Below are 25294 nucleotides of genomic sequence, written 5' to 3' on the forward strand. Positions count from 1 at the left end.
GCACAAGGTTGGGAAACACTGCTTTAGAGAGCTCACTTCAGTAGCAAGTAGATTTAAAATGAGGTCAGTACTCATAAAGTGTAAGTCACTCTTGTGTAACCGAAGCAGATCTGTTGCTGGTTAAAGGGCTGTAATACTTGGTTAAGAAAAAGGTTGAGTTTCTTTCTTGTTGCTGTTATATTCATTTGAAGCCACCCATGCTAAATACTATAAGCAAGGCAGTACAATAGTGAAAACCTAAGTTAGCACTGAGGTGATTTGTACATAGAAATCACAACTATTTTAGAAGCAAGCATAAGAATTTAGATAGGAAACAAGTAGGCATCCTCCATCTGGCTTGCAGTAATTATATAAATTAAAGCTGTGTTTCTATGGCCTGCTTTCGGATAATTTTTACTGACATAATACATACTTGATCCTCCCAGGGAACATAATCTGGCCTCATTCTGCTGAGTGATGACATCACCATATACTATGCAACATAAGCTATTTGTTAAAGCAGAACCACAGCAATCTGTTTGGTTCCCAAGCTACAAGTGCAGTGTATTATATAATAGTCTGCCACTTGAGCTGAAGAGAGGGGTCTCTAGAGTTCATTTTGTGGATTGGCTGCTTTTCATGGATGGTAGCAAAGCAATTTGTTAATTTTGCTTCTGGTTTGTTTGCATCATGTTTTACTTGCTTGGTCCCCCTTTTAGTATTTTTTGTTGGTTCCCCCACTACCCCAAAGTCTAAACTGGCTTCCAACTATCTCTGCACAAGGACCAGATGTTAGCTGAATGAAGGTAATGCGCTGTACAGTAAGAGCTGTTCAACGGTGGAACAGTCTCCCTTGGGAGGTTGTGGATTTTCCTTCCTTGGAGGTTTTTTAAAGCAGAGGTTGAATGGCAATCTGTCATGGATGCTTTAGCTGAGTTTCCTGAATTGCAGGGAGTTGGACTAGATGACCCTTGGGGTTCCTTCTAACTCTATGACTCTATGAAAGGGAGGTGGTCTTGTTGATTATATTTTCAAATAATTTTCTCTGTTATGCAACTAGACTGGCCTCTGTACAGATGCAACATGTTTATGTACCTGGGTTTTTGGTGTGTGTGTGTGGTTTTTTAAAAAAATTGCAAATGCTTTGTAGTAGCTTTTGAACACATGCCAACCATAAACTCACAACCTCATAAGCCTCTCAAGGCCCTCATTGCAGTTTTTGCAACTGGGAAGACAGTTCCATCTCTCCAAAAAGCTACTAAATATAAAACAAAAGTAGGATAATCATATTCTACATTAGAAAAAAAGAGTTTAATTAAAGAAAAGCCATTCCAAACCTTAATTCCAAGAGTGTCTTTGCAATTTTAGTATTTTTTTTCCTACTTCACTTTAAAGTTATCATTGTTAAAAAGTTGATATAGTTGCATGGCTTTTAGCACTTTTTTTGTAGTTGCACTTGTAAAAGTGCCGCTTCCACAGATTGACCCAGTTGAGTGGGCACATATCGGTTAAAGTGATCCTCCAAGTAAACAGGCCCTAAGCTGTAAAGGCCTTTAAGGGGAAAAATCCAAAATCTATCATAGAGAAGTTAATAACTGTGATGAGACAGCCAAGTCTAATCTACATCTGGCCTGACTGATTTTCCTTTTGTCTGATGATATGTTCCTGATATCCACAGTGGAATTCAGCTTATGCATTTACTTAACGTTGTAGAAATCAGCAGCAGGCTAGCACATTCCACTACGACCAATTGCAATACAGAAACAAATACTAGTATTTCTAAACAGCTGGAAACTCTTGTATTCACTATCTCTTGCACTAGATTATAGTGTTATGAAGCTTCAATTAGTATAATTAGGTTGACAGCTGCACATTCACAATGAGTGAAAATCCAATTGTTGACTCTTCTGGTTTGGACTCCCAGGACCTTATTGAATTACATCAGAAGGGATGTATTTGTTAGTGATGTGATGCATTTAAAGTACTGTAGAGAAATGCTAAGGAAATAAACCATTGTTCTAGGGGCTTACGCTCCTAACTTAATGCTAAACTCTAATTTGTGAACCTGTTCTAAACTTGTAATAAGAGCACTTTTTTAAAAAAAAGTAGTAAAAGCTTTGCCTGCTGACTGACTTGTAGAACTACTGTATTAGTGTTGTCTTCAATATAGAATGGTTAGAAGAAGATTTCTTAAGCTAAATGTAAAAGAGGAAAAACTTGTATAAAGATACATTTTAAGAAAGGCATGTCATGGCTTTTGTTAGGAAGTTCTCTGACTCCTTTTAACAGTTTTTTTGTATTTTTATAGATAAAGATGTAAAGTATTTTTGGTGGGGGAAATTGCCAGAAAAGGTCATGCTATGCAGACAGATTAAGATAAATGTTCACAGCCAAAGGTTTGAGTATGAACCCGTCAGACCTTTTATAGACTGTAGAGCTATAGCTTGGTTTAATTCAAAACTATTTGCAGTGTTTTATAATTTATGTTTATTGTGTAGATCTGTGCAAGGCATCACATTCATTTTGCCTGTCTTCCTTCTATCTTCAACTGTCAATCTTTTCATTTTTTTACTTTTCTGTCTCTGAAACTTGCAGTAGCTGAGGGCAACATAAAGTGATAGATGTATGGTTGGCCAAAGTTAAAGAGGATAGTCCTTATATTTACTGTGTTCTGTTACATGTTTTTCCATATAAAGGGTTTTCTCCAGCAGCTTAGAATTAATACTCCTATTTTAGATGCCCAGTTACAGGAGTAGTAGGGCAGTGCTATAGAACCATGTTCCCTATAGCAGCAGCACTGCCATGTACCTGGATAATGTAGAGTTGGCGTGGCAGCAAAGTCAGGGCTGCAAAATTGCACTGATGAAGCAACAATGCAATATTCAGACGACGGCTCCTGAATATGTATTAATGTTAAACATAGTTCCACAGTCTCCGAGCTCTTTCTCCGAGGTCAGCAGGATCTGTGGGCATGAACAGATGAACCAGGAAGCCTCTAGACAAATTTGCATGCTTTAAAGGACACCCAGTTTTTACATTGGATGGGCCTCTGAACGAGTGGGAATGGTATGGTGGGGTGGGGGAGGGAGGGAGAGAATAAACTCCTGTGGCCTGTCCTTCTGTGCTAAAATCTGTTTTCAAAGTGAATAAAATATTATGATACGAACAATCCTAATAAATAGCAGGAAGAATGAATACATAGAATCGGGAGCCAGCCACATTAAAATGAAGTCAAAGGCTATTGGAAAAAGAACTCTACAAAATGATGTCAGAGGGGAGGTTAAGGAGATATCTTTGACAAAAGAGTTCAGTCTCCCGTGGCAGCCACAAAAAGCCCTGTAGTGACTAACATAGACCCTATCTGAGTAGGACTATGAATCAGAATGGCCCCAGAAGATTATCTCCATGATGGTGCTGCACTGCTAAATGTTTTCCCCTCCTCTAAATAATATGGCACATGAAGCATTTGCTAGCACATTGGTTCTGTTCTCTTAGAAACTGTGTACATGGCAGAATGTGTTCTCTGTGTTGTTTCATCATTAATATAAACACTTTCATTCAGTTTTGACTCTTAGATCTTTCCCCTCCCCACTCTTTTAAAAACTCATTTGAGACTCTAATCTTGTCCTATTGGAGCTGTCCTTGATGCTTAAACTCTCTTTTATGTACTCATTAAGCTCACTGAATTCAACTTCTGCAGAGTTATTAGCTGTCTTACTTCGTGTGTATGAAATTGCATCCTTTGTTAATTCAAACCTATAGACAGCAGCAGATCCCTGGGAAATTCTGTGTTCCACAGATTGAGGTGGCACAATTGGTATTGCTCTCTGCTAAAACTCTTTTCCTTGAGTGTAAATCAGTGCTGTTGAGCCATTCGGTATGGTAGGCACACATCAATAGCTGTATAATTTATCTCAAGATGTGAGCTCGATTAAGTGCAGAGTGTCTTTGTAAACACCTGCAGGGTTACTGAATAATAATAAAAAAGAATCTCTTGGAAAACCTTGAATCATCCTTGAAAACTTTGACACATCTTGTTGCATAAACATGTTTCCCTGAAATAAGAGATTCTTTGCTGGGGATACTTGTTTTTAAAAATGGTTTTTTTTGTTTGTTTGAAGAACTAGAACTGCTTCCTGCCATGATATCCTCCTACACCTTTCCTGCAATTTAGTTTGCTGACACAGAACATAGCAAATGAGTTTATACTATGGATGGGGAATCTGTGGCCCTCCAGATGTTGGACTATAACTTATACTGGCCTTAGCCAGCAGGGCCAATGGTTAAGGACAGAAGGAATTGTAGTCCCAACATCTGGAGGGTCAAACATTCCCCATTCTTTGTTTATGCAAAGCTTGCCAATTATTATGTCAAATTCAGTAAACAAATACTTACACAATTTTGTAACTATTCTGCTATCTCCTATGCTGGTGGTATTGGTGGACTGGTCCCACTAATGCTGGTGATAAATAATAGTAATATTGTAAACTGAGATTTTCCATTCTTCCCTGTCTTCTGCTTATTCCCCATTGACAGTCTTTTTATGAATTTGGTTCACCTTGCAAGCATTTGCCTTGCCCAAATTTTATTTATTTGTGCCGCATTCAACAGCAACCTCTTTAAGAATTGCTGTTCCCTCAGTCTAGCTTGTACTCCTGTTGGCTACATTTATGGGATTGTGTAGATTAAAAAAAATGGCGAGAAGAATATACAAGGCGAGTCCTTTAAAAGAGGCCCTGTGGATACAGAGTACACATGTTTCACGGGGCCTATTTTAAAAGACTCACCCTGTATTATTGCTGTGTGTGTAAGTAAGTGTAATTGAATTGGCTGAATTCTGCTGCTATCTGAACCTGCCTAATTGTACCTCCATGATGTCCATGAGAGGGTAGAAAGGGAAACTGAGTTGAGGATGTGCTATGCATTACATTTATAGTCTACTTTTCTTTCATCATAGAACTTGAGGCAATGTGCATAGGATTCCCAAGCAGGCTCCCTTCTAGGCACTCACAAGACACAGGCCTATTTAACTTCAGCAGAGTTGAAACACCATATGCTTGTAGAGCATGTTCTATAATCAATGGTTCTATTGCTCCATGGTCATAGTTCTGCCTGTTGCTCATATGAGAAAGTCCATGGCCTTTTCAATATTGGTGCTTTTATTTCTGTAGTCACACTGTGTGGGTAGCAGAAATACGGATGAGGTGCTGGTGTTGACCTACAAAACCCTAAATGATTTTGGACCTTGCACCTCTCCCTGTGACAGCCTGTCCTGTGCTTCTAGATCTATAGGTGAGCCCCTCGTCCTCTTACATCACTCAGCAGAGAACATTCTTCAGTGACATGGGATACAGAGCGTTCTCAGTAGTGGTATCCCACTTTGGGAATTCCCTACTCCTAGAGAGGCATGAGCAAGGCCAGTGCTTTTGTCATTTGGTTTGGAAGCTGCAGCTGCTGCAAAATATGGTGGCTCAACTGCTTACTGGGGCAAGACATTGTTTTACACTGCTGTTTGAAGAATTGCACTTGCTGCCAGTTATGTGCTGAGTTAAGTTCAGCATGCTGGTTTTAGTGTAAAGAACCCTATGCTGGGACCACCAGGAAACCTGAAAGATCATTTCACCACTTATTTACCCAATTCATCAGTGCACTCTACGGATGAGGGTTGCCACCCAGGTCTCTTTTGAGAGGAACAAGGGATATAAATTTAATAAATAAATAACTTTTCCAGCACTGGGTGAAAACTCATCTGTTTGCTTTTTGGAGTTGCTATAGATTTTGTCATTACTGTAAGTTACTGCCCAGGCTGTGACTCCTTGTGTGTTTAGAGTGCTATTTTTTTTTATCTGCTTCCATAAGTTGTGCTGAATTGGTTCTACTGCTGTGTTATTGTGCTGTTTTATTATATTGTAATCTGCCCTGGGACCATATCATGAAGGGTTGGGTAGACATTCTCTTACAAATAAAATAAATAAATATGTTCTCAGCTCCCACAAAGCTATGTGTTTTGGTAAAAGAATGTGTCAAGGAAAGAAAACTGGTTGGCTTTGCAGCTTTCAGCAAAGAACCTGCGGTATGCAGAGAGTAATACATTTCTCCCCTTTAGATTTGTCATCTAATCTTTTACGCCTTACCTTCACTATGACCTGTATTTGTCAGATCCCCTGAGGCTAGCATTGTTAGTGAGTGTGGTGACAGCTGTGCCATGTTAATGAGTCAGTAAAATGGGACAGTTGTCTGGCTGTTGCAACTCCTGCAGAATATTTATCAGCTTTGTCATATATTTTTAAGGGCACGTGTCCTGGTGCAGCATTGGTTACTTGATAAAAAGAGAGAAGCAAGTGCACAAATGGCAGAAGGGAAGTTGATTAATTAGAGTATGAGATATTGAGACCTCATCAGAATGTGTTAAACCTTAGCAAATTTGCCTGCATAATGCTTAATGTTTTTGACAAACACAAATGAATGTGGATTTTATTACATAGGGCATTTTTAGTCTTCACGCGCTAGCTACCAAAACAGCAGATCCATTCTTGGGTACTATATATGCATCCAAACACTTAAGAACATAAGAAGAGCCTTCTGGATCAGGCAATGGATCATCTAGTTCAGTATTGTGTTCTCACAGTGGCCAACCAGATGCCTATGGAAAACCCACAAACAGGACCCTAAGCACACGAGCGCTATTCCCTCCTATGGTTTCAAGCAACTGATATTCAGAGGCATACTGCCTGCAGTGGGTGGGCGTTTATTTGTTGGGCATCTATGTTCTTCAAGAAGAGGATCTAAACTACTGCCACATAACTGTAAGAATCCTGACAGTGGTCCAAATACTAGGATCACTTTTTAAGAACTATGTGAAAGCACTGCTCATTTGAACAAAAAGTGAAGGTTTTGCTTGCCAACAGCTGTGTTGTTTTAAGCAGCAAAAATACACCAGTAATAGATTTCCTCAAGGCACTTGGAAATGTTATTGTGTGGGTTCTTCATTATTGTACTTAGTCCATAGTCTGCAAGTGTCCTGATCAAGGGAAGTAATAGACCTGTTCTCTTCTGCCTTGGTCAGACCACACTTGGAATACTGTGTTCATTTCTGGGCTCTGCAGTTTAAGAAGGATATTGACAAGCTTGAACGTATGCAGAGAAGTGAGGCCAAAATGATAATGTGTCTTGAAACTAAGTTTTATGAGGAACAGTTGAGGAAGTTGGGTATGTTTAGCATGGAAAGGAGGAGACTGAGAGGAGACATGATAGCCATCTTGAAGTATCTAAAGGGCTGTCACATGAAGGATGGAGCAAGCTTGTTTTCTCCTGCTCTGGAGGGTAAAGCCTGAGCCAATGGCTTCAAGTTACAAGAAAGAAGATTCTGACTAAACATTAGGAAGAACCTTATGATGGTAAAAGCTGTTTGATAGTGGAAAGGCTCCATTGGAAGGTGGTGGACTCTCTACCGTGGAGGTTTTTAAGCAGAGGTTGGATGGTTACCTGTCATGTATGATCTAGTTGAGATTCCTGCATCTCAGGGGGTTGGACTACATGACCCACAGGGTCCCTTCTAACACTACAACTCTTTGTTATTCAAGTATATGCTTTCCTTCTTTCAAACTAAACCGTTCTTCTGTTAAAGTAATCAGCATTCTGTTTAGATAAGCAGGAGCTGTGAAAATAACATTCCACTTAGAAAGAGGCATGTGTTGTGAGGATTTGTTCATAGGTTGTATGTGTCAAGGGAGTTCTGGGAGAAAATGGACAAAGGTGAACAAGCATCAATGAAGAGAAATTAATGCCTTAATTACAATGTTCCAATGCAAGATGAATACTTCTCATCTAAGAGCATGAACCACTGGGGTATATATGCTATGCATTTATATAATTAGTAGTTTATCTTTCAAAAGCAAAGCAAAGAAAATACTTGAAATGCCACTGATGGGTATAAAACTGGAAGAACCCCCTCCCCAAAGCAAAATAAAATAAGTGCAGTATTGATCAGTTCCACTTACAGTGGGTGGCAGTGTTAACTCTGCATTAAAAAATATTAGTTAGGATTCAAGCAGAGCCACTACCACTGATTAGTTTTCTATTTTATGTCAATAATGATACATATTATAAATTAGACTAAATCCATCTGTCTTGAGGTTATGTGGTTCATGTATAGTTCATGTATAGAGAATGAATAGTTTTGGAATTATCATTACAAAAAAAGCAATGGGGGGATATTAAACACTTAAAGCAATCTTCCAAGTGTTGATCTTTACAGCAGACCTATAAAAATGCCCAGTACAAAGTAAATTATGGTTCAAGGTGTTTTAGCAAGTGTTGAGGTTTCATTATGGCTTTAACTTAAGCCTTCTATCTTACAAATCAAAATTATCTTCACTGAAAATGTTCAGGGTTGAAACCTTTGTGAAGTCACTTATGACCAATTCCCCGCAAAGGAAATTCACCCCAACCCTTAATTCAGTTCCTGAATATGAAAAAGTCACTGGCAGCAATTTCAGGAGTGTATTCCAGTTGATTCAAACTAAGGAATCATTTTATTCGGTGTAATTTTGGTTTGCTTTGTTTAGATCTGTGACTATGGACCAGGGCCAGATTTAGGTTTGATGAGGCCCTAAGCTACTGAAGGTAACGGGGCCCTTTATATAGCAGGCGGGGCCCATTACTTACATCATAGGAACCTACACAACACAAAACACTCTATCTGCATGTAGGTTTTATTTTATTTGTTTTTTATCTTATATTTTGGAAATGTACATCCAGTGGTTTTTTTCCCTTTACATTTTTTTGTGGGGCCCCAAGAGAGCCAGGCCCTAAGCTATAGCTTGTTTAGCTTATACATAAATCTGGCACTGGTATGGACTCTCAAGCTTCTTCCATTGAAAAATCTGATGCCTCTGAACATCCTTGCCTTGAAGATTTTAACCAAGTATGAATTGAAAAAATCTGTTCACAAAGTTGCATTTTAAGGGTGCAATCTTAAACATTGTTACTAAGTCCCACTAAAACAATTTCCACTAAGTTTCAACTAGACATGTTGAGGATCAAGTTGTGAAATTTTAAGCTGCAACACTATTTCATAGAATCATAGAATTGTAGAGTTGGAAGGGACCTGGGGAGCTTCTAGGCCAACTCTTTACAATGCAGGAATCTCAACAGTTTCAGGAGAATGTAAAGTCAAGGAAAATTATCAGTTGAGAAGTGCACTGAAAATGCAGCTCCTGAGAACTAGAACTTGCTTATTATGTTTATGTACCCGGTATGTTAGGCTAAGAGTTGATGGTATTGCTCCAGTAAATGAAATATGATCTACTTTAACAAGAAACTGCTGACAGAATTGCTCTACAAAATTGTAAATCAAAGTATATAAGTATGCTTTACATACAAGCTGAGAATTGGTGTTTCCTATGTGAGCAAAAATTCACTGTGTTCTAATATTTAGATACTGACTTGTGGGAAGTCTCTTGGTTTTCATATCCATCTGTGTTAAAATGAGAGGTCTGCAAGTGCATTGTATGCAAGCTTCTTTATTTGAGGAAGTAATGGTGTACAGATTTTTTTGTGGTGATTACTGAGTTGGCTACCGTGTGCAGATAAGAATACTCTGCTGTACTGTGCAATCACTGGCTTTCCATCTGTAAGCTTTAGAGTTGTTGCTATAAAAGGCTAACCTCCTGCAGATATAGAGATTTTAGGTACATGTCTGCAACAGGTTCCTGACCCTGGGTCCTCTGGGCTGTCAGTCAAAGATTCATTCTATAAATTGCTACCCAGCTCTAGACCAAGAAGAAGAAGATGCACAGGAATTCACAGGTCAGGTGAGAGTCATTGACCTTGATAAAAGCTTCCAGTTGTCTCATTGATCTGATTAACTAGGGCAGAAGTGGGTAGACTTTCAGGTTTGTTTTAAATAGAAACTTGAGATCCAGCAGCAAGAGTCAGGTTATGGATAGTGGGTGGGTCTGAGCACATCTGAACCCAGGAATTTGTTTCTAGTAACAAAAGTAAGTTATTGATTTGTTGGCACACAAATCTATTTCTGGTTGTACAGTAAGCTTTCTTTCTTCCAGCAGCTGAATTTAGAGAGATAATACTTTGTTGTATTAGAAAAAAAGATATAAAAGTCGATCTTTATCTGCCTTTTGCCTGACCCTAAAAGAGGGATCTTTGCTCCTGTTATTACATTGCCTTATGATTTGCCCTTAAGTTTATGGAACTCTGTTCAATAAACTCTTGCTGCCAAACAATCATTTGCATTAAATAATTAACTTTCCTAAATGGGTGGAGTCCCTTTCTAGTGTGGTGAAATGCCATTGGAAAAATTAACAAATTGCATGGAGAGTGGCCCTGTTACCTAATTGCTTAGTCATTTGGCTGTACAGATTAAGGCTCTTTTTCAAGTTCATGTATAAGCATCGCTGCTACTTTTACACCAATCTTATTCAGTTTAGTGTTGGTTCTGGATTCTTAGTCAACATGGGTGGTGAATGTACAGCTTTTGATGGCAACCTGCTTGCATCTTTGCCTGTATTATTCTGCGAAGCACTATGTGTGGAAAGTGAAACTTGAGCCCCTAAAAATGGCCACCTGGTTGTGTGCATGAGAATTATCCAAACCATATTGGAGTGGAGGTTAACATATTTAGGTTAGGTGACTGTCACGATTCAGCAGCAGTCCATTTGTAGAATGCTGTCCCAAGAGTGGCTCACCTAATGCAGACATTGCCATCTTTTGGATTCCAGGGAAATAAGTTTTTATTTTCCCAGGCAAAAATGGCCACTGGTATTGTGTTGGTTTTTGTGATATTCCTTTGGAAGCAGGGAATAAATAATCTGTGTTGTAATTGATCTTCAGGAATGATCTTTTTAGTGTATTAGTTTTTTAAACAGATATATTCATTATAATAATTATTTTTTTGCGGCCATGAGTTTCATCAGGACTTCAGTGTTTGTATAAAGCATTACAATAATAATAATAATAATAATAATAATAATAATAATAATAATAATAGCAAGTACCCTGTGTCTAGACTTTGCAACTATCAAGAGGCAATGTATTGTTGCACATGAAATTGTTTGATATCTTCTTATGGAAATTTTTGATTCTTTAAAAAAACACTATGACTTTGCTTGCAAACTGCAGGGCAAAAGGCATGAGCAACTAGAGAGTTGAGCTACAGGTCTCCCTGCATTTTATCAAAGGGTGTGCAGGAAATGTTGCCTCTTTGAGAGGACTCCTTAATATCTATTCCTGTATCTAGAGTTTCAGTCTTAACAAGGTAATTAATAGCTTGGCTTGAGTGCTGCCTCCCCTCCTCCCCTTTGACACAAATTGTAGGGATTGGAAGTTGCAGCCCCAGCTATACTTCTTGACTTACATATTATTGAACTAGTTCACCATTTCTCTTGTCAGTGCAGAGAGCAGGGTCAGGGACAGGACTTTTAAGCAATGGAATGGCAGCTAAATTATCTAGCTTCATTGGAATTATTAACTAAATGGCTACTCCCGGACAACAGGTAATCATTTTTCTCCAGGCCATTACCTCTGGATCAATTCAGATGCCATCTGAAACCATAGATTGTGAAGCTTAAATCCAAACCTTTATTACCAGTAACTTTCTATTGCAATACCTTCCTGAAGTTATCGGTAGTTAATGCAGACTGACTTGGGCATGTGAAACTAACAGTATTGTCAGCGTAACAGCATGAATGAGAAATTATTCTTGCCAGAGATGCCAATAAATATTTTACTCTCTTTAAGTTATCTCGTTAATGTAAAAATTGAAATGAGATCTTACATGAAGCATTGTTTACGGAAATGAATGAGTAGAGCTCTTGGAAGAAGGACAGCAGGAAAAGACTGTTGCTACAGGACTTCTAATCTATGCTGATGATGAGGTACTGGAATCAAAGGCTGGGGTTGGATAGAGCTAGTCACTAAGGATGTTAAAGAGTCCAACTCCGCTTCTTCAGGTTCTGCTCTAGCAACAACTAAGCTTGCCTACTCTCTCTCAGCCTCTCCCTTTCTCTGTCTCATGTTTGCACTGCACTCATGCTGGTTTCGAAATGGCACCAATGTCCACAGCACTTTTCTGTCCAGTTAGGAATGCTGAAACCAGCTGCACGATGTTTTCTTAAGTGCAGTGCATAAATGATATTTGCAAAAGCTGCACTTAAGTTTCCTTTAGAAACAAAGCATTTGTATTTGATGAGTTCAGTAATGGTTACTGAATAAATCTTGGCTACAGAACCTGGTTAGTGAGACACATCTTAACCATGAACCCAAGTTTGGAATACATGCTAAGCCAAACCTTGGCATAGTTCAGCAAAGCCAGGGAGTATATATTAAAAAAAGACCAGGAAGGAGCAGTAAAAGTGGTTGTGAGCTTTGCTGCTCCCCAGGAGCCTCCAGGTTTGCACAGTACTGGTAAGCCCTGGGTGGCATCTGCATCAACTTTGGTCTGTACTGCTTGCTCCTAATGTAGCTATGCTTAAGATGTAAACTAATTTATATTAGCAGGTAGAAGCAACTGATTACACTCTTAAGGAATCCTCGGGTTGGTGTAAAATTCATTCCAAACTGTGCAGTAAGTGAGCCCGGGAAGTGCTGTTTTGAGAAGAGTAGCTTTTCATCCAGCTAGCTAGTCATTAAAATCAATTTTCTTTCCTACTTGATTCAATTTTTTTCCTAAGGCAGTAAAAGATTTCTGCTTATTCCCTAAACTGTCTGGCAGTCTGGGGAGAGTGCCAGTATAGGGGAAATGGAGGAGCTCTGTTTTGTAGTTAATGATATCAGCTAGAAAAATCAGAGAGGCTGTCAAAATGGTTCGCTGTTGCCAAAACAGGTAATTCTTTAAACTTCATGTAATAGAAGCTGGTAGAGTAGGGGAAGAGGAAGTAGATTCTGATCTGAAAGTTTCATTTACTCACCCTCTGTGTTTGTGTGTTTGTGTCTGTGTATATGTTGTGATATGAGTAGCTTCTAAGGACAGACAGCAAGCCAAAATAGAGTTGTGGTATTATGTAGAATTTTAAAGTGGTCAGAGTTAAAGATATTCCTCATCGGGGCATGTCAGAGGATGCAAAGGGAGAAAAGAAAGAAACCTGTACAGTCACATAAACCAGAGTAGCCAACACGGTGTCCTTCAGATATTGTCGGGCTAAAACTCCCATCATTCCTGACCATTGGCCATTGCCGACTGGGGCTGATGGGTGTTGGGAATTCAGCAGCACCCGGATGGCATCATTTTGGCTGCTCAGTACAAACCATGAAGGCCGCATAAAAGCCTTCTGCATGGAAGCTGTATTGCAAACTATGAATCTGGGTGAGCCTGAGTGCTGTTGAGCCATGAGCCTGGTGGCAGCCCTCCAAGGTGCCTATATTCAAGTGAAATGCCTTTCATTATGATAGTAGGGAGAGGCTGTGTATTGTAGCAATTTATCTGGGTAGGAGTACAGCTATCTCTTGTTTCTGCAAGGCTGGGCAATGATGAAGGAAGGATGTGGTGATGACTCAGCAGGCAAACGAATGAAGCTGCTTTGCACAGTCAGGCCATTGTTCCATCTAGCTCAGTATTATCTATGCTTAATGGCAACGGCCGTTCCAGAGTTCTGGGCCAGGGATTGAACTTGGGACATTCTGCAGGCAAGGCATGTATTCTGCCACACTCCATTCTCCAGGTTGCACTGACAAAATGAGGGTAGCTTTATGGTAGGAACGACCACCCTCCCTGCCCTGCGACATATGCATTAAAATGATTGGGTTGCTTAGAAATTAAGTAAAGTGAATCCATGAGCTGAAATAGCTGATTGAGGGATTGAAATCAATTGGTTGAACATGCAGGAAGCAGGTTCATAGGTGAAAACACCTCGCCATTTGGTGTAGTTGAAAACCAGCTGCACTTGTGAGTTTGCTTTCCTCATATCCACATAGCGATTGTTAGGAGCTTTTGGAAGAGTTAAATTAGTCTGGCAGAGAGAGAGAGAGAGAGAGAGAGAGAGAGAGAGAGAGAGAGAGTGTCTATAATAAGTACCGGTATATATCTTAACATTTTACATTTTGGGTTAGATTGAAGTCGTATCTACTGAGCATATCTCAGGATGAGGCCACCCAAGTACTTAAAGTACTGTTAACCAGATTTGTGGCATGTAATGTACTCTCTGCTCTGCAAATCTGCCCTGCATATGATGGAAAAAAGAGCATATTATGTCATCTGCTTCTGGTGCACTCTTCTGAAATAAATTAAATTAAGCATCCTTTTTATATGAAATTGTTTACAGTTGGTAGAAAACATAAATGCAATTTATTTTTAGACCTGTGTAATAAGATTCTCTTTTAAATATTTATTTTGTGGAGGCGTCATGAGCAGCTCAAAGCTAAGGCTCAGTTGGCAGAAAATTGCTGTTAGTGCTTCTTTTAATCTTATGGAACAGGATCAGTTACTTTAGCAGTAGGGCTAACACTAAGGTAAACAATTGTTTTCTTTTTTTATATTATATATATAGTATGCAGATTGGTAGATATTTTTAGATCAAAGCCTTTGAATGGCTTTTTCTAGCCCGGGTGTAGGATTTATTAAGGAACAGCTTTTGATGCAGATAGGTAGCCGTGTTGGTCTGCCATAGTCAAAACAAAAAAAAATTCCTTCCAGTATCCTTAAGAGTCGTCAACAGGCTCATCACAGCTATCTGCCAATCACCCATTCCCACCACCCTTCTGAGTAATACCCCTCCCCACCTTCTCACTATATAGAAGGGTCTGGAAACTTCTGTTTCAGTGTATCTGAAGAAGTGTGCATGCACACGAAAGCTCATACCAAGAACTGACTTAGTTGGTCTTTAAGGTGCTACTGGAAGGAATTTTTTTTGTTTCAGCTTTTGATGGTTAATTAAAATGGACATACAGTAAGATCTTTTAAAGTCCTGTTGATTTAAGAACAGAAGAAGAGACTGCTGGGTGATGCCAGTGAGCTATCTAGTTCAGGAAGTCCATATGCAAGCCCTAAGTGCAGGAGTATTCTTTCTCCTCACTTGTGGTTCCCAGCAGCAGGCATTCAGAGGCATCCTACCTCTGCCAAAGGAAGAGTTTCAGTGGGAGACTTGTGGATATGGTGCATACTGTATTCCTTTTGTTGAGAACACTTAACTTTGGCTTAGTTGTATCCAAAGTTCTTAACTGTCACAGTATTTGACATGTAGATACCATATTCTTAATTCCTCGGATTTTGAACGGAACAGTTTTCACCTGGGCCATCTTTCTTGTTGACCTGTTGCTTCTTAAATATGTAGAGCTACTTCTGAGTATTAACTCAAGAGTCATTTTAACCATTTCATTTGAATGCTCAATCAACAGGAAACTAACGTAATCACAGATTTTCCAGTAACTCCAACTCAGTTGGAGTTGGAGATTTCTTACAAATTTAGCTGTGAGTTATCTCTAACAATGGCATGAATGTGTCCTTCACTCATTTTCAAGCCTTTGCATCTTTTTATATTATTCTTTTGCATCTCTAACCAGTCTTCAATGTCTTTAATCTTATTGTCACTATTGTTCAGCTTTGACAACACTGTTCTATCTTGTATCACTATAGTGCCTGTGGCTTTGTACTTGATCTTCATCCTTAGAAAATAGTATATGTCGCAGTGGTGGGTGGGTTTTTTATGTTGTTGTTTTTTAAAATCCCTGTTCCACAGATACGTGTTGTGTGGAAATAAAATGGCTTAACAAGAACTGGGTGCTCAGGGCCATACAATTTTCCTTGTTCTATATTACCATGCTGATATTGAATCCCTTACAACCCAAGACTTAATCAGAGGTCCACAAATTATGGCTATGCTTGGTAGCTCAAGCATTAATTATGTAAACAGGGTTTGTGTAGGCTGATTTCCTCTCCTGCCCCCTTTTAAAATTGATGTCAGTTTTGGCAGGGTTGTGTTGTGGTTGTTTTCCTTTGAAAAATTTCAAGACTGTCATGTTGGTTTAGGTAGTTGGCTTCCGTTGCTGTTTTTTGGCAAAACCATCAAATGTTGGGAAAGTGTGGAACTTGACCAGTAAAATGTTTGTTTTAATTTTCTGATTAATAAATGTTATAAAATGAAGGGAAGAAATTTTCCCCCACAAATGAGTCCCATGGCATGTTAAATACTTTTTTCCCTGGAGATTTCATAACAATAAAAGATGCACTTCTGAGATGAATCTACCCCCTCCCCCAAACTTTATCACTGAAAATATCTACCCACAGCTACATGTGTTTCATAGAATTGTAAAGTTGGAAGGGACCCCGTCTAGTTCAACCTTGCACTGTACTTGCTCCTCTGACTGAGAATTGGTGTCCAAGATCAGGGGATGGAGTTGATTTTGTAGCTCCAAATACACAGCATGTCTCCTGCTTTTTTGCGTTACATTCCACCAGGTGTTCACTTCCTGAACTGGGCAATCTTCCTTCTCCCTAGGGGCACTGCCCCAGCATCCTTGTTCCAGGACAATCCACTCTGGTCTAGCGAGAATTTCCTCATCTTGTTTGTGTTTATCAGAATTCACGAAGAACCCCCCCCCCTTCTTATAAACCTTCATTTATTTTATTTTTATGTTATTACATTTATATTCCAACTTTCCTTCAAGGACCTCAACTTGGCATACATGGATCTCCCCCTCTCCATTTTATCCTCACAGTGTAGACAATAATGTGTTAGATGGACTTATAGTCGGACTTTGTAAAAGGCAGCTTCCTATGTTCCTTAGGGCGATAAAAACAGAATTTATTTACCTTTCTTCCTCAGTTCTTTATTTTAAGCTCTCACAAGAGTTGATCGGTTTGCGAGGCTCATGATGATTTTTAATTGCCATATTACCAAGCTCTGAAGAAAACATTGGCTCCAAATTCATATGGGCAGGTGGTTAAGCAAATCAAGAGCAGCAGGGAAAAAGGGGGTTCAAGTAGCTCCACGGTGACTATCATATAACTGTCTCTGGGAGTTATTGTGAGGCTTTTGTCTACACACATCATAGCCCAACAAATTTAACTTTTCCCCAGGAGCTATATCAGTTTAGTAACTATACAGATACCCAGCTGCGTCTCAGACATATGCTATGTTATGCTGTCAATCTGATTATAATTATTAGTTTAAATCAAATTTGGGGTATTTGTTTAGAATCTTAGTGGAGTATTGTTTATTTCATGAACAAAACTCACAGAACTGTCAGTAGTTGTAGGACCGCTTTCCACATCAACATGTATGTATGCTGAAGAGCTACTTTATCCTACAAAGGGTTCTGGAAGTGTTCGGTATGTTGAAGGAAAAGTATAACTTGGAAAAGTTTGGCCCCATGGGTAAACCCCTGATAGCTACTGTAAATCTCAGGGTTTCCTGGCACACTTGAAAACAAGTGTTATCCAGGGAGCCATAAATTTCAGCTTGGTAGCCAAACATCTTTTCCAGAAGCCAGCAAGTCTGACTTACTTTATATCTGTGGACCAATAAATAGGTAAGTGCATCACTTCTGCAGCCTTTTCCATTGGTGAGGTGGAGTTAGTGGGAAGAAGTAGCAGGCAGGCTGAAAAGTGTGTTGCCAGCAACACATTCCCTCTAATCCATGACATTGCATCACAGCAGAAGTTGCAGGCCATTCCCATTCTTTGCTTTCCTGCATTGCCGGATGATGGGAAGACTCTATGTTAGCACCTTTCAGCAGAGTAGAGTAGTAGTAGTTGGTGAGTGATAGAGCAATATAAAAAGCCCTATGGTTTCCATATCACAGATGGGACCTACTAGACCAAATTAGTTTTTGCAGATCCAGAACAAGGCATTGTAACCCTACTTGAATGTCACATGGAAAATCATGAGACTACAATCCCCACTGAGATGACATCCTGAAAATAGGAATCACTTGCCCTCAAGTCAGCTTCTGCCAACTCTTCAAATCTAGAAGACGAAGGGAAAACATTTGGGGCAGGTGAAGTGTTTTTCAGGGGGCAGTTGAAAGGGCATTCCTGCCTATTATTCTGTTGTTGTTGTTGTTGTTGTTGTTGTTACTGGCCAGTTAAAGGCTGACCATAAGTTTGGGAAGGTTCTGTTCAGATTTTGTAAACAGGATATTAAATAGTGAGAGGCTCTGGAGCGCCTGTTGTTTTAAAGCCTCCATTTATCTTCACACAAATGATGATTCAGGGACAAGCAAAGAAAAAAGAAAAATGGTTGATCACACCATGAGAAAAGTGTCTGCTGATGGATTCATTTCTGTGGGACTAAGCTGTGTAAGATGGCATGCTTGACAGAAAGTTGGAGAGGTTTCAAGATGCTCAGTGCAACCAAGGACTCCTGTATCTGTTAGAATCATGGGTGGTTGCCACAGGCCTGTTCAGCAGCACTCCAAGCACAAAGGAGACTTCTCCCCGCCCCCTGCCCCGAAAATAGAACTACATTGCTTGCTCAAGGTTAAAAGTGATTTCATGTTGCATTATCTTAACGTCTACCCTTGTCAGTTCTCATACATGTCTATTTAGGAGGGAGGAAGTGTGTGTGTGTGTGCATGAAAGGTATAGACCCTAGCACTCGGAGCTTAGCCTCCTTCAGTCCATCTGCCTCTCATCTCTCTGCATAGTATATTTTTAATCATTTACAGTAGAGGTTTTTGTTAGAAAGTTGGAGGTGGCAGCTATCACCGTATAAAGGAGTACCATCGGACATTAAGAAGGGAAGGACTTCAGCATGTAACATTGCAAGAGCAGCCTGAGAAGAATGGAGTGTGACTATATGAGGGCTGTCCATGAGGAGATGTGGGAGAACAGCTGTTTTTATGATGTATAGGTGGGGGAACAGGATTGACCCAAGAACTCTTCATTTTCTGTATTTGAGAGCATTTCTAGATCACTTAATCTTGCAGCCTAAGGTGAAGCAGCAAATGGTTTTCTCCCCACCACTGCCCTTGCACTTTGGGACTCAAGGTGCAATTTGCTTTGGCAGCTGAGGCAGGAAATCCCACAAGTATCTCTCCCTCTCCTTGGCAGTAAAAATACAATAACAGCTAACAATTTGTTGCACTTCGGTGACATCTGAAGTCATCAGCTGGATGCCGCCGTCTCCGCCAAGAGGACTGACAATAAACCATCCTACTAATCTTATATAAGCAAATGATTAACAAAATGTGAACTAATTATTCGTGGAAGTCACTCATTGATTTTAGGCTGTGCGTGTTCTTTGAAAAGATAAGCTTAAACTATATTTCCATTATATCACAGGATGAAACTGGAAACAACTTTCTTTTCCAAATTATCTACACCATTCTTCCCTAGTCTTAGGTCTCCACATGCTGTTCAGCCACGACTTCTGTCATCGCTGACCGTTGACCCGTTGGCTAAGGATGGTGTGGGGATGTGCATGTAGCAACACTGCAGCTGTGCATGGATGCATAAGTTGTGCTTGAATACTTCTGTTAGGGGAGGGGTAGTACTTTTGGTAGGGAACACATCATGCTCCTTCTGGGATAGTTTGTCCCACCTTTTGTCCCCACCCTGCACTCAGCTCTCACCTGTGGCTCCTAGAACCTGTCAGCCTGAAACAGCAGCCATACCCTGGGTAAACCAGCAGTAAACGGCATTTCCGTGCGCTCTGGTACCCGTCATGGTGTTCCGTGTGCCAGAAGCGATTTAGTCATGCTGGCCACATGACCCGGAAAAGCTGTCTGCAGACAAATCGCCAGCTCCCTCAGCCTGAAAGTGGAGATGAGTGCCACACCCCATAGTCAGATTTGACTGGACTTAACCATCCAGGGGTCCTTTACCTTTTACTTTTACCTTTCAAACCAGACCAGCTAAATCAGGTGAAGGTAGCCGATGGGTCTCAAACCCTCAATGAGTTAGGGACTTCCCCTACATGCAAAAACAGGCTCTGGAGGATTGAGTGGAAGAGACCAGTAGTGGATCCAGTGGTCAAGAAGGCAGTTTCTGCACATACTATAGAGGGAATTGAAGGTCAGCCTGGAAAGGTAGCCCATCTCAGATAAGGAAGACTCTGATCCTAAACCTCTGCTGCTTTGCAGGATATATTCAGGAGAACAAAAGGCTAAGGTGTAAACTATACACAAATCCAGCGTAGCAACCCTAAGATTGTTGGATGGCGCCTTGTATGCCTCCTTCCAGCAACTTCTGTGGCCAAGCTGGTGCCAAATGTACTGCTCTGCTTTCCTTTAAACCACATTGGCAAGGCCAAGAGGGGGATCTTGTCATCTGGGCAGCCCAGCACCTCCATACACACTGCCCATGCATGCGCCCCAGGGTGGTCACTTAGGTGCTGCTAACACAGCAGTTTGATTTTACCCCCTGGAATCGTACTCCATTGTCTCTTGAGACAGATGGATGCTAACAGCTCTTCTGTCCCAAATGTAATGTCTTGCACATATACTATAGAACATCAGGTGATAAGATCAGCCCAGGGACCATATCTGTTAAATACACATTTCTTGATCCATTCCCAAATGTTTCCTGGACTCTATGGTCACTTGTGTCATAAAATATTGATTCATAACAATTTACCAAGAAAGCACATTGTCCTGCTTTCCAAGGCTGGCAATGGGGAATTATAAACATGAAAACAGCTTTGAAGAGTTTTGGTGGGTATTTTCGCTACTCTAAATTATGATATGTTTCCTTTTCTCTTGCAGCAGCAGGATGGAGTTGAATAGCAACAATATGTTGACTAAGGAGCCAGAGTGAATAGCACCGGAATTTTGATTGTTACCTGCCTGGACTATGAACTGAGACATTGGCGTGGACTTTTCAAACCTTTTCCAGTTGACTCCAGAGCTGGTTGAACAGCCATGGCATTTTTTACTCCATGGAAGTTGTCCTCTCAGAAACTTGGCTTTTTTCTGGTGACCTTTGGCTTCATTTGGGGAATGATGCTGCTGCATTTTACAATCCAACAGAAGACTCAGCACGAAAGCAGTTCGGTGCTTCGTGAACAAATACTGGACCTCAGCAAAAGATACATAAAAGCACTGGCGGAAGAGAATAGGAACGTGGTGGATGGACCATATGTTGGTACGATGACTGCGTATGGTGAGTAGGCTTCCTAAAACAATTAGACATTGTCCAGGGGCTGCTGTTGTAACAAGAATTATTTGGAGACCAAGTTCAATCCTTTCTAGTTCATCTCCAATGTCAGTTGACCCATTCAAGCACATTCCCTCATTGTTAGGAGCCCCCAAAAAAGAAAGGATGCAAGGTTCTTCCCTATTTTATCCTTACAACATCCATATAAGGTAGTTTAGGCTGAGAGAGACTGGTCCAGGGTTATCCAGGTGAGCTTCTTGTGGCTGAGTCAGGATTTGAGCCCTCAACCTCAGCCCTCCAGATGTTTTGAGACTACAGTTCCCATCATCCATGACCACTGGTCCTGCTAGCTAGGGATCATGGGAGTTGTAGGCCAAAAAACATCTGAAGGGCCGAGGTAGAGGAAGCCTGATTTGAACCCATGTCACCCTAGTTATCTGACACATTTAGCTATGAAGGATATATGATGGCATGAATGGGAATTAGATGATGGCAGGAAGACAGGTAAAGTGGGAGTCAGTTTTAGAGAACTACAGGAAGAGAAAAAACACTGAGGTTTCTTTATCTGTCTTCAAATACTTGTTGAACCTTGTGGGCTTTTTATAGACATGTAACCATATGGTTAGTCCCGTTAGCCCCCGTTGCTCGGTCCCTGCTCCTGTCAACCTAGCAGTTCGAAAGCACATCAAAGTGCAAGTAGATAAATAGGTACCGCTCTGGCAGGAAGGTAAACGGCGTTTCCGTGCGCTGCTCTGGTTTGCCAGAAGGCTTAGTCATGCTGCCCACATGACCCGGAAGCTGTACGCCGGCTCCCTCGGCCAATAAAGCGAGATGAGTGCCGCAACCCCAGAGTCGTGCACAACTGGACCTAATGGTCAGGGGTCCCTTTACCTAACCATCTGTTTAGTCACTGTAAGAATAGAATGCTTGTATTCGTGAGCTTTAGGTCTGATCCAAAAGGGCTGTCCTTACATTTTTATTGTTAAGAGAATGCTTTTGATATAATAAATTAAATTTGCTCCCCACCCCCAATGGTCTGATTCACCCTTTATGGCTTCAAATATACACCTAAGATTTTCTGCTAAAATTATAATGCATCAGGCAAATTTAGACGCACATTTGCATGCATCACTGATACACACACAAGAGAGGTAAAACTAACTGCAGCTCTCAGTTGGTTATACATTCAGTGGCACATCTGCTTTTACTGAAATGAAATATGTGGAATGCCCCAAATTGTTTCCTTTAACCACAAGTGAGAAACCTGTGGCCTACCAGGTGTTGTACTCCATAACTCCCATCAGCTCCAGCGAGCATGGTCAATAGTCAAGAGATGGTAGGAATTGTAGTTCAGCAAATCTGGAAGGCTAAAGGTTCCTCCTCCCTGCTTGAACATATATTGCAGCTAAAATTCCTTCGTGGCATACAGTTTGCACCTTGGGGCTGTTAATGAGACCACTGAATGTTTGGAAATGTTCATTTGCCAGTTTCTAAATATTGTTGTTGTTTAGTCGTTTAGTTGTGTCTGACTCTTCGTGACCCCATGGACCAGAGCACGCCAGGCCCTCCTGTCTTCCACTGCCTCCCGCAATTTGGTCAGACACATGTTTGTAGCTTCGAGAACAGTGTCCAACCATCTCGTCCTCTGTCGCCCCCTTCTCCTTGTGCCCTCCATCTTTCCCAACATCAGGGTCTTCTCCAGGGAGTCTTCTCTTCTCATGAGGTGGCCGAAGTATTGGAGCCTCAGCTTCACAATCTGTCCTTCCAGTGAGCGCTCAGGGCTGATTTCCCTAAGAATGGATAGGTTTGTTCTTCTTGCAGTCCATGGGACTCTCAAGAGTCTCCTCCAGCACCATAATTCAAAAGCATCAATTCTTCGCGATCAGTCTTCTTTATGGTCCAGCTCTCACTTCCATACATCACTACTGGGAAAACCATGGCTTTTACTATACGGACCTTTGTTGGCAAGGTGATGTCTCTGCTTAAGACACTGTCCAGGTTTGCCATCGCCTTTCTCCCAAGGAGCAGGCGTCTTTTAATTTTGTGACTGCTGTCACCATCTGCAGTGATCATGGAGCCCAAGAAAGTAAAATCTCTCACTGCCTCCATTTCTTCCCCTTCTATTTGCCAGGAGGTGATGGGCCCAGTGGCCATGATCTTCGTTTTTTTGATGTTGAGCTTCAGACCATATTTTGCGCTCTCCTCTTTCACCCTCATTAAAAGGTTCTTTAATTCCTCCTCACTTTCTGCCATCAAGGTTGTGTCATCTGCATATCTGAGGTTGTTGATATTTCTTCCGGCGATCTTAGTTCCGGCTTGGGATTCATCCAGCCCAGTCTTTCGCATGATGAATGCTGCATATAAGTTAAATAAGCAGGGAGACAATATACAGCTTTGTCGTACTCCTTTCCCAATTTTGAACCAATCAGTTGTTCCATATCCAGTTCTAACTGTAGCTTCTTGCCCCATATAGAGATTTCTCAGGAGACAGATGAGGTGATTAGGCACTCCCATTTCTTTAAGAACTTGCCATAGTTTGCTGTGGTCGACACAGTCAAAGGCTTTTGCATAGTCAATGAATCAGAAGTAGATGTCTTTCTGGAACTCTCTAGCTTTCTCCATAATCCAGCACATGTTTGCAATTTGGCCTCTGGTTCCTCTGCCCCTTCGAAATCCAGCTTGCACTTCTGGGAGTTCTCAGTCCACATACTGCTTAAGCCTGCCTTGTAGAATTTTAAGCATAACCTTGCTAGCGTGTGAAATGAGTGCGGTAGTTGGAGCATTCTTTGGCACTGCCCTTCTTTGGGATTGGGATGTAGACTGATCTTCTCCAATCCTCTGGCCAGTGCTGAGTTTTCCAAATTTGCTGGCATATTGAGTGTAGCACCTTAACAGCATCATCTTTTAAAATTTTAAATAGTTCAGCTGGAATATCATCACTTCCACTGGCCTTGTTATTAGCAGTGCTTTCTAAAGCCCATTTGACTTCACTCTCCAGGATGTCTGGCTCAAGGTCAGCAATCACACTACCTGGGGTATACGAGACATCCATTTCTTTCTGGTATAGTTCCTCTGTGTATTCTTGCCACCTCTTCTTGATGTCTTCTGCTTCTGTAAGGTCCTTTCCACTTTTGTCTTTTATTATGGCAATCTTTGTACAAAATGTTCTAAATATATCATTGTGTAATCTGTGCTTCGATGCAAATAAGCTTGGGAAGGTTTGCGGATTGATATACCATGTCACCTAAGACGACTTCTACCTGCCCCATTCATTTTCAAACTAAAGTTTTAGTTAAATAATTATTCTTTTTTTAAAAGCCCTTCATGTCTTCATGTACTTTAGTATAACTACTTACCTAATTGTCTCACTAATATCCATGTTCCTGCTGGAATATGTTTGCCAAGTGGGTTGCTGGTCAAAATAGTGTAACAAAATCAGTGGAGAGGTGGGGTAACCATAGTACTAAACCAAGTGCATTAGGGCTTGTAGCTCAGTGGTGGAGCATCTACTTTCATGCAGAAAGTCCCAGGTTTAATCTCTGACATCCCTGTTAGGATCCCCGTGTTGCAGTCATGGGATTGGTTTTATCACATGACGGTGTATGTTTTCATTCCACATTGTGGGAAGTGATGGAGATATGATGTTTTTATTACTGTGTTTCTGTGATGTAGGATTTTTGTCTTTTGTTCTTTCTCTTTGCTGTCTGATGCTGAAGAGGAAGGAGCTGAGTTATTATGCTCCAAGTGTATATATGTAAATAAACGTAGTTTAGCCAAATTGCTAGGCTACTGAGTCTGAACGCTGACTGCCTATACTCTGCTGATCCTGAAGTGTGCTGATGCCTCTTGGCGACTGCGCTGTGATGTTCGGGCTGGATAAAGCTTTTGAATCTCGCGAACGCCCGACCAGAAGGGAGAGAACATGTCAGTCGGGCATGTGTCTCTGCTGGACTCCTACTCATATGTAGGACCTTCTGACAATCCCCAGGTAGGGCTGGAGAAACCCTGGAGAGTCATTGTCAGTCATTGTAGAAGGCTGGACTAGATAGTCCAATGGCAGCTTCCTATTCTTTAAGTTGAAGGTACTTCTTGTTCTAGATCTCAAAAAATGGGGAGGCACTGCTATTATCACATAGTAAGACTTTTTCCTGGAGCAAGATTAACCCTACAATTTCCCACTGTTTTGGAACAGAGTTATTTTTTGCTATGGCAAATAAGCCCTAATTGCTAAGTATGCATTTCATATCCTCCCACCCGTTGCCCCGCTCT

General features: G+C 40.8%; 1 protein-coding gene across 6 annotated transcripts in view; it reads left to right on the plus strand.

Moving 5' to 3' along the window:
• MGAT5 (alpha-1,6-mannosylglycoprotein 6-beta-N-acetylglucosaminyltransferase) overlaps nucleotides 1–25294 on the plus strand; it is a 118999-nt gene that overhangs the window by 26764 nt on the left and 66941 nt on the right. For all 6 annotated transcript variants that reach the window (XR_014557267.1, XR_014557268.1, XR_014557269.1 and 3 more), the window contains exon 2: nucleotides 20635–21031. Coding sequence is in view for 3 of the 6 variants with exons in the window: in XM_083707870.1 (XP_083563996.1) it covers nucleotides 20791–21031 (241 nt within the window). In the remaining 3 variants the exon portion in view is untranslated. The remainder of the gene's footprint in view (nucleotides 1–20634; nucleotides 21032–25294) is intronic.

This window comes from Podarcis gaigeae, assembly GCF_964106915.1.
Source record: "Podarcis gaigeae genome assembly, chromosome: 1".
NCBI lineage: Eukaryota > Metazoa > Chordata > Lepidosauria > Squamata > Lacertidae > Podarcis > Podarcis gaigeae.